At 45.6% G+C, this 17,655-nt stretch overlaps 1 protein-coding gene across 5 annotated transcripts in view; it reads left to right on the top strand.

Moving 5' to 3' along the window:
* The first annotated feature begins 659 nt into the window (after nt 1-659).
* FRY (FRY microtubule binding protein) overlaps nt 660-17,655 on the top strand; it is a 401,382-nt gene continuing 384,386 nt past the window's right edge. For 4 of the 5 annotated variants that reach the window (XM_064269933.1, XM_064269932.1, XM_064269939.1 and 1 more), the window contains exon 1: nt 660-879. In XM_064269933.1, the coding sequence (XP_064126003.1) occupies nt 675-879 (205 nt within the window). In that variant the 5' untranslated portion in view covers nt 660-674. The remainder of the gene's footprint in view (nt 880-17,655) is intronic. The other variant, XM_023547249.2, reaches the window with a different exon arrangement.

Raw genomic sequence — 17,655 nt, 5'->3', positions numbered from 1 at the left:
CAGCCTAAAGCTTCAGAGCAGCCTTCTGCCAGGTAAAGCACAGGATGGAAGGGTGGGGCGAGACACGGCTGGGGTTCCTGGCATGCTGCTGGATACCCGCTGACAATGGGCTCCTTCCTGACCATCCCCGGCCACCACCCAATGTCTAGTTGGCTGCCTGCCACATCAGAAATTTAATAAAGTAGGATGTTCTGTGTATGGCCTTTGAAACACAAGGTCTGAGGGACGGAGCAGCGTTTCCTGAAAACTGCCTAAAGCCTGTAAGAGTGAGAAAAATTAGACTCGCCGTTTGCATAGGCATTCATCCTTAAATAGCCGGTTGTGTTTGCTTTATGGCACTGCACCATTAAAACCGGAATTCGGTGCAGCAGCCATTACCCACCTCTCTTCCTGTCTGCACAAACGTGGGCCACCGTGCCACAACTGTTCCAAAATCTTCTGAACTTAATGATTTTTTGGATCTCTCCTCTCCTGTACTATTAACTGTGGGAAGGAGGGGCTACTTGGTAATTCTACACCTGTTCAGGACCACGCCCATCAACTTGTTAAGCTTCCCCAACAACTGCAGGGCCAAGCCCCAGAAAGTCCCAGTCTGGGGCGGCAGTGGTGGCGGGCGCTGCTGTGGGGTTGGGCTCCTCTAACTTGAGTTAGGAGCCTCAAATGAATCTTCTATCATGGCAGTTGACGACAGCAATGTATATTCCAGAACGAAGAACAAACTCAGTTTGTCGCAAAATGATTACAAGTCATCAAGACGGAGCAGTCTGCCACCTGAACTACTCGTAGGAAATGACACTCGAGGGAGGCTTCAAAGGAACATTAAGAATTTGGAGCCGGTTCACCTGAGGCGTCCGAAAAAAAGACCATCCATATTTCCAGGTAGGAACACTTTAAGTTTATGCCTGCCAGTTAAAAAAATTAAAAAAAAAAAACAAAACAAGAAGTGTATTTCATTTGTTCTGATCAGGTCTGTCCCACTGAAAATTAACTTGGGGCGTGTTTGAGAGCCTTCGGTAGCCAAATAGACATGTTGGAATGTAGAAATGGAAACAAATCTTTGATGGGACAGCATCCCCCTTCTTCCTTTTATTTTCCCTGTTTGCTGTCAGACCTTTAAGGCTCTGTGAGTGGCCGTTTCATTCACGGGCAGCGTCAGCAGGACTGAGGAATCGCTTTGCTTGCAACCCTGAAGAATCCCACATGGCATTTCTTTCTCTGGCTCATTTTTCTTTATTTTGCAAGATGATCGGGTCGTGGAGTGAAGCCAGTGTGTATGCACCAGAAATTAACACCATTAAATACTCGAATGCGTGCTTCAAATTCCTGCCTTGCATCAGAGCCTAAAACCATTTGTAGTAAAGAGCGTGATTAAACAATCTGGACGCTGACATGTATGGGAGCCCAGGAGACGCCCAGATTTCAGTCTTGATCAAGGGACTCTGGGTCTGCCTTAGGTGTTCCTGTATGGTCTTACAGATGAGTACATCACGTCAGATACCTTTGACAGTGAACCCAGACTGAGGCATCTTCGTGGTCATGGGAGAATACGAATTACTTAGTCAACTTGGTTTCGATACTGTTTGCATTCTCATTTCCAGAAATCGCTGGAAATAACCTTTTTGGTTGTAGTGACTGATTGGGACTCTTCTTTAGGGAGGACACATTAGACCCCACTCCTGAGTGTTAAATCTGTGACCACATAAAAGGAAGAGATAGTTCAGACCAGATTCACTTCATAAAAATTATTTTGGTCCCTCTAGCAGTTGACCCTTTATACGGCTTTAGGAGCCTCTGGTGGTGCACACAGTTGAGCGCTCATTGATGAGCTGAAAGGTTGGTGGTTTGAACTCACCCAGACAAGCCTGGCAATCTGCTTCCAGAAGGTCATAGCCTTGAAAACCCCATGGAGCAGTTCTGCTCGGTTACATGGGATCGCTCTGACTCGACAGCACCCCACAACAACAACACTGAGCATTTAGTGTGTTTGGGAGACTATGCTAAATCCTTGACATGTTCTGTCTTATTTGATGCTCAGGTGAACCTGTACACATCAATTCCCATCGACTCTGACTCCTGGACACCCCAGGTGTGTCAGAGCAGAACTGGTCTCCACAGGGTTTTCAGTGGCTGGTTTTTCTATTACTGTTTTCATTTTGCTGATGAAGAGATTGCTGGTAAGTGGAACAGGCACAGTTTTTTCCAGGGCTGTTTCCCATCCAAGCCAGTCTGCTGTTCGGAGCTAAGGAAGTGAGCAGTTGCTTCTCTGTCTTGTTGTTGTTTTCATTCAATTCCACACAATCCCCAAGTCAGCGTGTTAGGTGAGAGCAGAAATGCGTGAGGAGGGGGCACTTCTGTCCTCCTGAAAGTTTTGATTTTACTCCCTCTACCTCCCCTGTCTCTTCTTCCCCGGGTGGCACAAGTGGTCAAGTGCTCGGCTACCAGCTGAAAATTGGTGGCTTGAACCCACCTGGAGCACCTCCGAGGACAGGTCTGGGGATCTGCGTCTGAAAGGTTACAGCCCTGAAAACCCTACGGGGCAGCTCTACTCTGCACACATGATGTCGCCGTCACTTGGAATCGACTGTATGGCAACTGTCAGCAACGACAGCTGAGCCTTTATGCTGCTTTAGGAAATAGCAAGGAGATGAGACAGAAATATGGGGGCTCAAAGCCACAAGCTGAAAATCACATTTCTTAAGGAAACTGCTGTTTTATTGAAATTCTTCTGGGTTCAGTGATGTCGCCATGGTGTCGGACGCTTCGGTAGAGAAAAAGCGAGCCCAGCCTAGGAGGCCAGAGCGTATGTAAGTGTGTGAGTTACGGGGAGGGAGTGGCATGAAAAACGCTGCAAAGAGGAGTGTTTAGGTGTCAGGAGTGTCTAAAGAAATGCGCATGCTCTCTCCTGCCCCCTGTGGCCTCCTGAGGGTGCCAAGGGCTTAGGCCTGTCTTATTTTCCTGAACCTGCCTGCTGTGAAGCACCTTCTCTTGAGTCACCTCACCAGCACTTCTTCCGGAACCTTCTCCTAGGTCTTTCTCTGCACCTTCTGCTTTTTCTTCTCTTCCTTAATTCTGGTTTAACATGTGGACTCAAAACCAAACTTTTGCCATGGAGTCACTTCTGACTCATGGCGACCCCATGTGACAGAGTAGAACTGCCCACAAGGCCTTCTTGGCTGTGATCTTCATGGAAGCAGATTGCCAGCTTTTTCTTCTGTGTCGCTGCTGGGTGGGTTTCCACCACCAGCCTTTAGGTTAGTAGTCGTGTGCAAACCATTTGTCCCATCTACAACCAAACCCCAGGAACACACCTCCCCACCTGCAGTCGTGATTCCACTTGGCCTTCTTTCTACCAGGCCATCCGTCTCTGGGCTCCTAGCCCAAAAAAACAAAAAAAAAGCCAACCCAGTGCCGTTGAGCAGCCACAAAACCACAGCCTCTTAGTTCTGACCTTACCCAAGTTATCCTTTCTGAGATCTGAAGTTATCATGATGAATTTGACAGGATGGAGTTGTGAATGTAGGAGAGCCGAGTTCTAGTCTAAGGAGCCCTGGTGTCACAGCAGTTAAGTGCTCGGCTGCTAACTGAAAGATTGGCAGATTGAACCCACCAGCCAATTCATGGGAGAAAGATGTGGCTGTCTGCTTCTGTAAAGATTTACAGCTTTGGAAACCCTATAGGGCAGTTCTACTCTGTCCTATGGGGTCAGTGTGAGTTGAAATCGACTCGGTGGCAGTGGGTTTGGTATTTTTTTTGTGCGGGTGGTGTTCTAGTGTATACCATGTCCCTCAGTGGCTACATGTGTCTGTCGAGCCATCTCACTGAACCCTGTGGCCTTCGTCATTTGTTTGTCATTTGTTTCTGCTCCCATTCCTCTCCTTGAGGACAGCTGTGAGGAGATGATTCTTCCCGCCCCTCCCCCGGCCCCTTTGCCTCTTTACTCCAGGGTCTTCCATAGAAAGGAGTTAGAAGCTAATCTGCCCAAAATCTGAAAAATACTGCAGCTTGGTTTTCTAAATTCCCTTCAAACTAAACCACAACTCCACCACTGTGCAGATGGCGCTGGCTTCTTCTTACAGTGGACGGCTTGTGGGTTACAAATCCCACCACAGCTCCTCAGGACCGCCTGAAAACAGAAATGTGCCCAGGTCGTGGTAATCCTTCACGTGTTATGCTGCTGTGTAGTTGCAGGTAAAGAGCAGGTATAATAGATGCAGGAGCTGAGGGACAGAGAAAGGAAAGGACGTCTTAAAATTAATAAACGCTCAAACCGGGCCTCAGGCTTAGTCTGGTGACTCCAACGTGGAAGCTTCATCCCCTCTGTGATGCCATGCCACATTGTCAGCTTTTATCCTCTGGCCGATGAGGTTCAAGCCTTGGGGGCGTGTCGGTGGCAGCCAGCTTCCACAGGGACCCTTCCAAACACACACAGATTTTCCCAAATCCTCCACCCCCAGTCTCATATTTTCAGCCTTGCCCTGGTTGACTGATTCGTTCATTTGTTCACGTGCAAAGTAGTCGTTCAGTTCTTGCACTCCGTTAAGCGTAGACCTTAAGAACCTAGCTTCAGGTTGTCTTCTGTCCCTGCCGCTCATTTCTGCGGACCATCTCGCACTGCAGATAGCTATCTTTCTAAAATGCACGTCTGTTTGTTTCATTCCCTTGCTTAAATTCTTCAGCCCCTACTGCTGCTCTTCAAATAAAGTCTAAACTCCTTAATGTGAAGAACAAGGGACAAATGGTCTGCTCATGGCTTCTGTCCCAGCTCATCTCTTTCCACTCATTCCTGCATCCCAACAAGGCCCTCGGACTTCAGATGTCCTGGCCCATCCCCCCACTCTGCTCACGGGTGTGGTGCCACCACAGCTTCGCCTAACTAATTCCTACCCTGGCTTCAGGTGTCAGCTTGGCATCCCGTCTTCCAGTTTTCCCAGACCCTCATATCTGGGGTGAGTCTATTCCATAACACCTGGATTTTGCCTGTCACAACACTTATCACACCATGTTGTGATTGCCTGTTTACCTGTCTGAATCACCTACTAGCCAGTAAGCCCGGGAATGTATCAGCCTTGTTTACCACTCTATGCTAGTACTTATCACAATGCCTGGCACCTAGTGTGCACTCATTAAATATTTATTCAGTTGATTCAAATTGCACTAAATAAAATTAACCCTTGGCATGCCTCCTTTGTATTCTGCCTTCTTGCAGACTTGGTTCACGCCATTCTTCCTGCTTCCCAGCGCGCACACACGCATGCGCACACACACACACACACACACACACACACACACACACACACCCCACTCTGCCCTTTGTTCCATTCTTCTTTTGGGGCCAAGGCCCAGTTAGTCTTCCATCTTCTGCAATCACCCAGTCTTCTTCCTCTGACCTCTTACACCAGTCACCAGTTGCCGTCGAGCTGATTCCGACTCGTGACACCCCATGTGTGTCAGAGTAGAACCGTGCTCCGTGGGGTTTTCAGTGGCTGGTTTTTCAGTAGATCCCCAGGCAGGTGGCTCTGGACCTTTCTTTTGAGGCATGTCTGGGTGCACTCAAACTTCTACCCTTTCAGTTATCAGCTGAATGTGTTAACCGTTTGCACCACCCAGGGACTCCTTCTTGTCATTTGGTCAACTAGACATTATTACAGGAGCCCTGGTGGTGCTACAGTTAAGTGGTCAGTTGCTAACAAAAAGCCTGGTGATTTGAACCCACCCAGCTGCTCTCTGGGAGAAAAGGCCTGGCAATCTGTTTATGTAAGGATTACAGCCTGGGAAACCCTGTGGGGCAGTTCTGCTCTGTCCTGTGGAGTCGCTATGAGTCAGTCGACTCGAGAGCACCCAACAAGAGACTGTCAAAGGGGAAGTTCTTTATACTGACTTTCGTCATGACATGAACTCCTGGTGGGGGTAAAATGCAGGTCTCACTTACCTCCGTGTGCTGTCATTCCACAGATTCATTCACTGCTTCATTCATTCATTGAAAAACGTGTTAGGATGCTGCTATATGCCAGAGACTGTTTTAGACCTTGGGAATGGTGCAAAAAAGGAGACAGTTTCTGGTCTAGGTTGATGGAAAAGAATTTTCCTAACAGTGGACCTTGCATATTATTGTTGTGGTTAGTTGCCATCCAGCCAGCTCCACTCATGGCGACCTTACGTGTAACAGAATGACGCGTTGCCCAATCCTGCGCCGTCTTCATGATGGTTGCCGCATTTGAGTCCGTTGTTTGGCTTTTGTATCGGTCCTTCTCACTGAGGGTTTCCCTTGCTTTCACTGACCCTCTACTTTACCAATCATGCTGTCCTTTCGTAGAGCTTGGTCTTTCCTGATATCATGTCCAAAGTAAGTGAGCTGAAGTCTTGCCGTCCTCGCTTTTCCTTCTGTGACTGCGCATTCTTTCTGTATTCCTTCTGTGACTGCCCATTGCCTATTGTACAGCTCAATAAATACTCTTGAAAAAAGGGAATGGATGACCATCATACTCAAAGCAGTGAATCTTAAAAAGAACACCACTATGTTGTGAAATCATATTTACATAAAAATGCCAGAAACTAACGTTTTTTTCTCCTCCCCGTAGTAATCCGTGCAGACGCTTCCACAGTTGAATGTGACTGTGGGTTCCTTGTCTGAGTGTCCAGTCTTGGGGCTCCCTCGTCCAAGCGTTGAGAGTCTAGGTCTCTGTGGCAGTGGGCAGCCTGGTTTCTGAACTCCTCATGTAAGAACTCCAGCTTCTGCATCTGGGGCTCAGCTCAGTCCTAGAAAGCAGAGGGTGGAGGCCTACATGCCCCGACACACCACAGCCCCTGGACGGGCAGGATGACACCTAGTCTCTCATCCTACGAGAAAACTAACCAAACCTGCTGGTGTCGAGGCGATTCTGACTAACGGCAACCCTGTAAGACAGGGTAGAACTGCTCTGTAGGGTTTCCAAGGAGCAGCTGGTGGATTCAGACTTCCGACCTTTTGGTTCGCAGCCAAGCTCTTAACCACTGGGCTTCTCTCAACCAACACCCGGAAGAAAGAGAGGCTCGGGCGTCAGGGGTTCTTGCTTCAACATTCTTAAGCAAATAAGTAGGTGTGTATAACCAGCTAGTGCTTTAAATACCCTCCTGATTTTACAGTCCTCTGTTGCGAAAAGCAAGGAGCCACCTGCTTGGAGGAAACAGACAGTTCTGTGCACTTCCTCGTAGCTTAGTCAGAGGATGAGACAGGGTGAGGGCAGCTTAGGGCCAGAGGAGTGGGGACCCTGGCCCAGACTCAGAGGGCAGACACGCACCCTTCCTGGTTGCTTAGTCAGAGGATGAGACAGGGTGAGGGCGGCTTAGGGCCAGAGTGGGGACTCTGGCCCAGATTCAGACTCAGACACTCTGGCGTGTAGGCTAACTACTTCCTCATTTTTAATTCAGATTTCTTTTTTTTTTTTTTTTCCAAATCCATACTGTAAAAAAAATGTTATTTAAACTCAGGTTGTTTTTTATAATCAAACAGACTTTTGAACATATTGCTTTATTTTCTTCCCGGCTGCATGTAGAGCTTTTTTTTTTTTTAATATATTTTATTTACTTTTTTGTGCTGAAAATATACACATGAAGCATATACCAATTGAACAGTTTCTACATGTACAGTTCAGTGACATTGATTACTGCCTGGAGGTTTTCATTGGGAACATAGGGTGATGGTAAGACCAATGGCAGCCTGATGCCATCTGGCCTCCCTATGGGTGATGGGCCACGTCAAGGAGATAGTGAGGATGGGCACAGGGGTTTGGTTCCCCCCTGAGACATGCCTCTCACAGGCTCCTCAGAAGACACTCTGTTATTAGACATGCCTCCTCAGTTATTATGTTCTCTGCTTAAGAGATGTGTCATTCCAGAACCCTGCAGCTTAGTGCATTGATGACATCTCCGAGGTGCCTTAAGGGATGTGGAGAACTTGACTAGGGCCTCCATCAACACGTGCTTTAAAAAAGAGTGCTTCCTGGGATTGTTTTCCATCGTGTTGAGTTCGATGGTTACACTTGGTGATGACAGGAACCACGTCTCAAACACCTTAGTGTTCCACACAACAGCCACCACAGGGTTTTGCATGTGGTAGGTGCTTAAGTAGCATTGAAACAGGCAGGCAGGGTGGAAGATGTGCGAGAAGCAGCACCCCTCTTCATCTGGTCCTATAGCTTCCTTCAGCAGCCATCTTCAGAGCAGACCATGGTCAGAGGCCAAGGCAAATGGAGATACTTGAGGGCAAGAGTTTGAACCTGTCTTCTCATGAAAGGATTTCAGCCCATGAAATGCACAAAGTAAATACCTTCTTCACAACTGGGTTCAAGTCCTGATGTCCCATTGTACTAAATACGTAACCTAGGACAAGTCACTTGGCCTCTCAGATCGCGTCTCTTCACCTGTGAAATGGACATGGAGACCCCAGTTTCACAGGCTGGTGTTAAGCTCAAACCAGATACTGCATGACTGCGAAATGACATACAACAAGGGCTGACTGTGGCTTTGCTGGTATTAAAGATTTTGTTTTTCATAGTTAGCATATTTTCTTTTAAGGAATGGGGGGGCAGTTGTAACACTTTTGTAAACTTACATGGTTGAAAAGTTACCCAAAGTTGCTAAGCAGGCCCTCCGCTAATACAAACTCAGCATAATGAGACACGACTAATAGACTTATTAATTTTAGTGTTCTCATAAAAAAGGATGACATGAAAACTCTTCTTTATAATATAAATATATGTTTTCTCAAAGGGAACTACTAACCTTGAAAGTATTGTCATGGAAAGCCTCAGAAAATGGGCTTGTACAGTGAGAGCTGGAACTCGACGGGCCTGCCCTGTTTTTCTGGGTCTCCTAAGTTTTCCGCCTCTGACAAGGTGCCGTCTTACCGCTTTTCTGTCGCTCGTTTTAGTGGAAAATATTTGAGTTTTCCTTCTCTGACAGGTTTCCGCCTTGCACAGTTTCCGGCTTTTGCAAGTTTTACTGTATTAGAAACATCAGTGACTGTATTTAATAACTTACAGCCTTGCTGTGTTTAATATTTTTGCCAGATTTGGTCTATTTAAAGCCTGAATTCAGGACTTACCTTATAAGTATATTAAGAAGTGGCTTAAACACTTCTGACCTAAAAACAGTTCATTTTCATTTGGTGATCTGTAGCAAATGTATGACTTTACAGATTTGAGAGATCCCACGTGCTTTTTCTTTCCATTCTTAAATGACGTTCTACTTTGGCATTCACATCTAGACTGTGAAAATATTACATAGTTTTACACCCCTGTGATTTTATACTTGGAGTCCCAGCCTCGTGGAAACGATTAACGCAGTCAGCTGCTAACTGGAATATTTGAGGTTTGAGTCCACCTTGAGGCACCTCAGAAGAAAGTCCTGGCAATCTGCTTCCGAAAAATCTGCCACTGGAAATCCCACGGAGCACGTTTCTGCTGTGACACGCATGGAGTCACCGTGAGCTGGAACCGAAATCCCGCGGAGCACGTTTCTGCTGTGACACGCATGGAGTCACCGTGAGCTGGAGTCGAAATCCCACGGAGCACGTTTCTGCTGTGACACGCATGGAGTCACCGTGAGCTGGAGTCGAAATCCCACGGAGCACGTTTCTGCTGTGACACGCATGGAGTCACCATGAGCTGGAGTCGAAATCCCATGGAGCACGTTTCTGCTGTGACACGCATGGAGTCACCGTGAGCTGTGACACGCGTGGAGTCACCGTGAGCTGTGACACACATGGAGTCACCGTGAGCTGGAACCGAAATCCCACGGAGCACATTTCTGCTGTGACACGCGTGGAGTCACCGTGAGCTGTGACACGCATGGAGTCACCGTGAGCTGGAGTCGACTTGACGGCAACTGATTTTAATTTTGTATTTACTCAATGTATTTCAGTGGTGCTTCTTAAGCAGTTGTGATTTTTTGCATAAATGATGTAGGTTTTTTTTTTTTAATATTTTATTGTGTTTCTGGTGAAGGTTTACACAGAAGTTTAGGTTCCTATTCAACAATTTTTACATAGATTGTTCCGTGACATTGGTCCATTCCTCACAACGCGTGAGCATTCTAGTTATTTCCATTCTGGTTGTTCCATTTCCGTTTAATCTAGTTTCCCCGCCCCCTTACGTTCTCATCTTTGTTTGACATTAAGTGTTGACCGTTTGGTCTCTCACAGGTGATTTTTTTAAAGGAGCACAGCATTCACTGGTGATATTCTTTATTTTGTGAGCCAGCTTGTTATTTAGCTACAAGGTGACCACAGGGGCCAGTGTGAGTTCAAGGTTTGAGGACTGTCTCTGGGAAGCAGTCTTGGGGAGTCCTCCAGTCTCCACCAGTCCAGTAGGGCTGGTTTTTGAATAATGTAGTTTTAAAAAATGTTTGTTGGGGGAGAGCAGAAATGACATCAGGTATATGTTTGTTGGGGGAGAGCAAAAATGACATCAGGTACTCAGTTACGTAAGAAATGGCCATGCCAGGACAATTTTGTCTTCAAATAATTCAGGAAAAGTAGCTCCCTAAAGGATCCCTACCTTAAAAATGCAATTAGCATACCTCCATTTTTCTATATAATCTAGAAAAATATGGGTTTGGGAATTGGGGATTCAGAAGCAAGATTGATGTGTACTCATTTTTCAGTGCCCATTACAGGGTGGTCAGGGTATTTTCCAGGCATGAGGCTAAAACTGTCCCACCTTAAATGTGACGTGACTTAATCCTTTTGTGCTGAACGACAGATTGCCAGATATACCTTTGAACATCCTGGTTGTTCCAGGCACACAGGTGGTGGAACCACAAAGATGGTGTGCCCTTTCCCTTTGCCATTAGATCAGATCCACGGAGGGTGCCTCCTCAGCTATCAAATAACGCCCTTCCCTCCACCCGGATACTTAAGAGAAACCAAAGTCATCTTAATGGAGTAATCAGTACCGGGTGGCATTTTTCAGCAGTTGGTTTTTCTGGGCAAGAAAGATACGATTTGAAGAAACACTTGTTATTAGAGGTTAAGTGTTGAAATCAGTGCCCGAGATTAAATGGATGATATATGCTAGAAGAATAACATCTGTTCAACAGAGGTCTAAAATACGTCGTTGAATGTCTGTTGTTCTTGTTGAACGTCTGCTGTTGAGTAGTTTTCCCACTCATAGTGACCCTATTTGACAGAGTAGAACTTCCCTGTAGGGTTTTCTAGGCTGTTATCTTTTTTTAAACTTTTATTGTGCTTTAAGTTAAAGTTTACAAATCAAGTCAGTCTCTCACACAAAAACATATACACCTTGCTACACACTCCTAATTACTCTCCCCCTAATGGGACCCGCTCCCTCCCTCCACTCTCTCTTTTCGTGTCCATTTCCCCAGCTTCTAACCACCCCCCTACCCTGTCATCTCTCCTCCAGGCAGGAGATGCCAACATAGTCTCAAGTGTCCCCCTGATCCAGGAAGCTCACTCCTCACCGGCCTCCCTCTCCAACCCACTGTCCAGTCCGATCTCTGTCTCTAGGCTGTTATCTTTACGGGAGCAGATCGCCAGGTCTTCCTCCTGCAGAGCCACTGGATGGGCTCCAACACCCACCTTTTGGCTGGTAGTCAAGCGCTTAATTAACCATTGCAACACCAGAGCTCCATTGTTACATGTCTGTTGGGTGCAAAACATGTACAGGTTAGGACATTGATACACAGTAACCTGTTTTTTCTATCTAATGTTCTACTAGCAGAGAAGGGTGTGTTGAATTGGGTGTCCACACCTCTCTGACACCAATACTTAGTATCCATCTTGCACCAGCTAATGACAACTGCTGATTCTGTATCATCAGGCACGGAAGACCCGACTGGCAATGAAGCATTTCCCTGCAGGAAAGCCCCAGAGGGCCTTACTAGTCCTCTTCATCAAGTTTTCTTTGTTGGGGGTTTGTTTACATTTTGTAGTCTGTGCCTCTTCTCTGCCTTCTTAAAACAGTTGAGTGGACAAGGGTCATAAATGGAATGTCCTTCCTCAAGGTCAAGCTGAGGAAGAGCTTCCAGTCTTTTGAGAAGATCTCCAGACTCCTCCATAGCTAAGAGAATATCAATTTATTAGCTTTGGGGAATACTTTTTAAACAAGTATGCAAATCTAACTTATTGGAGAAGATTTTTTTCTGAAGCCATAGGCATTGTCCCTGGAGATTTGATTTAGTAAATCCAGGTTAGGGCCAGGAGTCCCTAGGTGGTACAATGGTTAACAAGCTCGACTACTAATGAATGGTTGGAAGTTTGCATCCACCCAGAGGTGCTTGAAGGAAACTCCTGGTGACCTACTTCTGAAAAATCAGCCACTGAAAACCCTATGGACTGCAAGTGGCCGTCCAAGGTGCAATTGGTCTCCATTCGCCTGGAGCAACAGAAGAAGGAGGAGAGTCAGGGATAGGAGGAAGAAACGAGATGTGAGGCTAATGGCCTCCGTGAACAACTGCCTCCTTTGCCATGAGACCAGGAGAACTGGACGGTGCCCAAAGGTTCTACAAAAGAAACCTGCTCAAAATGGAAAAAAATGCTGAACAGAATTACAAATTTCCCATGGAATTCAGACATTCTGGAGCCATTGAGGCTAGATGAACCCCTGAAACCATTGCCCTGAGACAATCTTTAAACCTTAAGCCTTAAACTAAAAATATCCCCTGGAGTCTTCTTTAAACCAAAACCCATTGCCACTGAGTTGATTCCTACTCAGAGTGACCCTATAGAACAGAGTAGGACTGCCTCATGGGGTTGCCAAGGCTGTAATCTTCACAGAAGCAGACTGCCACATCTTTCTCCTGTGGAGTGGCCTGTGGGTTCGAACCACCAACCTTTTGGCTAGCAGCCGAGTACTTAACCATTGTACTACCAGGGCTCCTTAACCAAACAATAACCCGCTGCCATCGAGCTGATTCCGACTCATAGTGACCCTAGAGGACAGCGTAGAACTGCCCCGTAGGGTTCCCAAGGAGCACCTGGTGGATTTGAACTGCTGAGCTTTTGGTTAGCAGCCCTAGCTCTTGACCACAACGCCACCAGGGTTTCCAACAATAGGTTAGCTTAATTAGTAAACAATGTCTGCCTTAAGCATTGGGCTGTTTGAAAGAATTATCTATATGGGATCAAACTGACTACAGCAACTTGAAAGTTTAGACAGGAAGCTAGGATAAGTGAGTTTATGATAATAAAATCCAAATAAGCCAAATCTGTTGCTGTTGAATTGATTCCAACTCATAGCAACCCTAAAAGATAAAGTAGAGCTGCCCCACAAGGTCTCCAAGGCGGCAATCTTTACGAAGGCAGACTGCCACATCTTTTTCCTGTGGAGCAGCTGGTGGATTCAAACTGCGACCTTTCGGTTAGTAGCCGAGCACATAACCACTGCACCAGGGCTCTTCTTATGATAACAGAAGAGGAACAACTCAGAAAAGGAGGGTGAGAATGGTTGTACAACTTGAAGAAAGTAATCGGTGTCACTGAATTGTACATGTAGAAACTGTTGAATTGGTGTGTGTTTGTTGTTGTGTGCCATCAAGTCGATTCCAAATCACAGCGACTCTACAGGACAGAGTGGAATTGTCCCATAGGATTTCCTAGGTGTGACAGTGTTTAGCTGTATATGTATTCAACAAACTAAAACTTAAAAAACAAAGAAAACCCTATGGCGCCCAGTTCTACTCTGACACACATGGGGTCACCATGAGTCAGGATCAACCTGGCAGCAACTGGATTTTTAAACCGGGGTCAAGCCTGCATTGTGGAAAGTTTTCCCGGGTGCACTGATGTCTGTCCCATCTCCTGGTCAAGAACTACTAACTCAAAGAAAATAGAAAAGACATTCACAGATCAGAGTTATTCTTAAACCATTCCGTTTTTCATGTGTAGAAAGCAGGATGCAGCTATCCGTGGCAAGCCCCCCATCGAGTACCATGCCACGCACCCACCCAGCCACCCCACCCTCAGGGTCAGCCTGTTCTCTGGCAGAAGGAGAACCTGTGTGTTCTTTCCTAATGGTGACAGCATTTGAGTTACGTCATATACCAACTCCCTCCTGGTTCCCTCTTATCACCTTAAAAGGCAGCATGACAAGTCATAGAGGTCAAGACTACCCATCTCAAGGTCTTTATCCCAAGCCATGTCAATACCATGGGACAAAACTCTAGAACTCTCTCTGCAATCTCTTGACCAATTTTTTAAATGGTAGCAATGCCTCTTGGAGGCAGCCAGTTTGAATACATTGGATGGATGAGGAACATTTTACATTCATAAAAACAAAAGCTCTCGGGGCAAAGGATGCAGTGGATGGTGCCCAGCTACCATTACTGAATGTTTTGATCAAGAGGGGGAAATATGTAACAGAATTTTCTTTAAACCAAACAATGCTTTAGCAAAAATACCCCCTCAAGTCTTCTTTAAACCAAACAATACTTTGGCTTAATTAGTAAAGAATCTCTGCACGGAGCTTTTAAAGAACTATCTATATGGTACTGATTTGAAGCAGCAGTTCAAAAGATTAGACAGAAACCTTAGGGGGCCATGAGTTTATGTTAATGGGAGAAGAACAGCTCAGAAAAGGAGGGTGAGACTGGTTGCACAACTTGAAGAATGTGATCTCTGTCACTGAGTTGCACATGTAGAAATTGTTGAAATGGTGTATGTTCTGCTGTGTATATTTTCAACAATGACAAAATAAAATACAGTATTAAAAAAAGCTTCCAAACAGTACAAGCAGTATTATAAAATATAAAACCATTCAGTGAAGAAGAGTTAATGGACACCATACCTGACTGCATTATTCAGAGACGGAGTAAACTAGAGTTACCTATTTTCTGTTATACTTGAATCACATTCATCCAGAAGAAACAGCAGCCCGCACAAGTTCTCAAAAGAAATAGTCCTGAAATGTAATGACTTCTAATATGGATGCTACAAATCGTGACGTAATTATTTAAATAAAAGGCAAGACAGTTTTGTCAGAATGAAAACATTCCAGAGTTATGGCCTTGTACTTTGTCTTGACTTCTGCTAAATCAGAAAGTGCTGTGCTGTTTCAAATACCCCCAAACTGTTCTGTCCTTTTTCAGCAAAAACTAGGCAACTGAAAACTATATGCTTAACCCCAGTTAATATTTATAATAATGATAGAAGCCACTTTATTGGCAGTAAATCATCTGATTTCCACACCAAATACTCCATGTACACATGCATGACCAGGCAGAAGGAAGGGATGTGGCCAAGGAGGATGGTTTTCATTCTATTGTTGGGTACCCAGTGGTATCCAGTCGATCTGGATTCGTGATGACCCCATGTGACAAAACAGAACTGCTACATAGGGTTTTCTATGCTGTAATCTTTACAGGAGCAGATAGTCAGGTCTTCTTCCTGTGGAGCTACTTGGTGGGATTGAACTGCCAACCTTTTGGCTAGCAGCCCAGCACTTAACCATTGCACCAAGAGAACTGCTTAACAAAACTATAAAATAGACTACTATGTAAAGTTGAGCACAAAATACACATCAGTCAGCTAGCTGGAACTGCCCTCGTCTGCCCCAGTGTTTGTGAGCTCCTTGTTTCTGTGCTCCATACCTGTGATCTCAACGTGCTGCCTTGATGAGTGGAGTCGCCAGTAACCTGTCTGCTTAAATGCTGCAGAATAGAACTATAGCAAAAGTTAGGACTTTAAATAAAAGTATAATATTTGAAATGCCATGAATTTCATCCAAAATGCTAACATTTCTCCAATCACCTTTTAAGGAATATAAGTAGGTGAGAAAAATACCCCACTTTCAAAACATTTCAATGTAACTATTGGGTGAATAGGAAGAATTACACCCCCCCCCCTTTTTTTTTTAGTTTAAGTTGTGAGAATTCTCGGCGCTTGAATCTTGCCAATTCTGACTCATAGCAACCCTATAGGACAGAGTAGAACTGCCTCATAGGGTTTCCAAGGCTGTAATCTCACAATGACCCCACGTGACAGAGCAGAACTGCCCCTTAGGGTTTTCTAGGCTGTCATCCTTACAGGAGCAGATGGCCAGGTCTTTCTCCTGCAGAGCAACTGGGGGGGCTCAAACCGCCAATCTTTTGGTTAGCAGCCAAGCATTTAATCATTGCTCCATCAGAGCTCCCTATAAAAGAGATGTAAGAAATAATTATTGCTTTAGGTAAAGGACTTCAGAAGAGCTCAAACTAAAGTGAATTAAAAAAAAAAAAAAAGCTCATTTTTTTCCAAGCTCACGAGATTGGAGATATAGAAAGTTGTTTTCTTTTGCATTGTTTTAAAGTAGTAAAAAGAAGATAAAGCTATATATGTATGTATATACTCTGTTGCCATCAAGTCGATTCCAACTCATAGCAACCCTATAAGGACAGAGTAGAACTGCTTCATAGGGTTTCCAGGGAGCAACTGGTGGATTCGAACTGCTGACTTTTTGGTTAGCAGCTGAGCTCTTAACCACTGCACCATGTACATAATACGTATATATGTATGTATGTATATATTTATATGTCTAAACCAAAATGTCAGCTGGGAGCACTTTACTTTAAAATTTGAATATGATCCGACTTCCGTTCTAATACCTGTGGAAGTCCCCCAGTCCCAACCCCAAGATGTCTACAACTTTCCAGGCTCACGGTGTCCTTGTGCTTAGGCTCTGACTTCTACTAATGTTTTGCTTTCTTTTGCTTTGTTAGCTGTTTATCGCTTTTCCTATTATCTCCCTCACCATGTCCCTATTCTATAGTGTGGATTCAAAATTAAAGTTAAACTTCTTTCTTTGGTTTCCACAAATAAAATCTCAACCTCAGGGGTCTTTGTGTGTGCAGCTGATTCTACTGGAAGTCTGGAGAGATGAGAATCTGGATTTCAGATGTTCACTGAACACGAACAACTTTAATTTGAACACTAGACATTGCTGTTCTTCCAAGGCCTCTCGGCCACCCTGCCATTGGGCGTTCACAGTGCTTGCATTACCAATGTTCTTCAAACTCTGGCTGTGTTGGTGTCTCCTTTTGCCCCTAATTCGTGCATCCAGAAAGCCCTGGCAATCTTCTTCCTTAAGATAACAGCCATCGGAAACCCAGTGGAGCACAGCTCTACCCTGACACACTTGGGGTTGCCATGAGTCGGAACTGACGTGGAGACAATGAGTGTCTTTGCAAACCCTTTCCACCACGGTGCTCCAGAGTCTCATTTTCCTCTCCATCGATTGTATAGAGCAGTTCAGCCCCTTCCAGCCTCAGCGGCTAAGCTCATCTCCAGGCCTATCATTGGACATCCAAAGCCAGTCATGGTACCCATCAGAATCGAAGGGCCAGCTGAGACGACTTCCTGTGGGACCGTGGCCAGCATGAGGGTGCATAAGAGCCATCCGCATGGCTTGTTAGACATTCGGATGCCCACTCCTCGGGTGCGGGCTTGGCCTCGGACTGTGTACCTGATGGTCGCCCCGCCTCACGCGATTCTGACCCCAGTATCAGTACTAGCTGCCGTTGAGTCGACTTCAACTCGTGGTGGCCCCATGTGTATCTGAGTGGACCTGTGCTCCATACAGCTCTCAATGGCCGGTTTTTAAGAAGCAGATCATCAGGCCTTTCTTTGAGGCACCCCTGAGGGGGTCTTGAAGCTTTACCAACCTTTCAGTATCAGCTGAGCGCGTT

The sequence above is a fragment of the Loxodonta africana genome, chromosome 17 (genome assembly GCF_030014295.1).
Source record: "Loxodonta africana isolate mLoxAfr1 chromosome 17, mLoxAfr1.hap2, whole genome shotgun sequence".
In the NCBI taxonomy this organism is placed as follows: Eukaryota; Metazoa; Chordata; class Mammalia; order Proboscidea; family Elephantidae; genus Loxodonta; species Loxodonta africana.
Note: the sequence above shows the minus strand (reverse complement) of the source record. Positions and strands in the feature narration are given on the sequence as shown.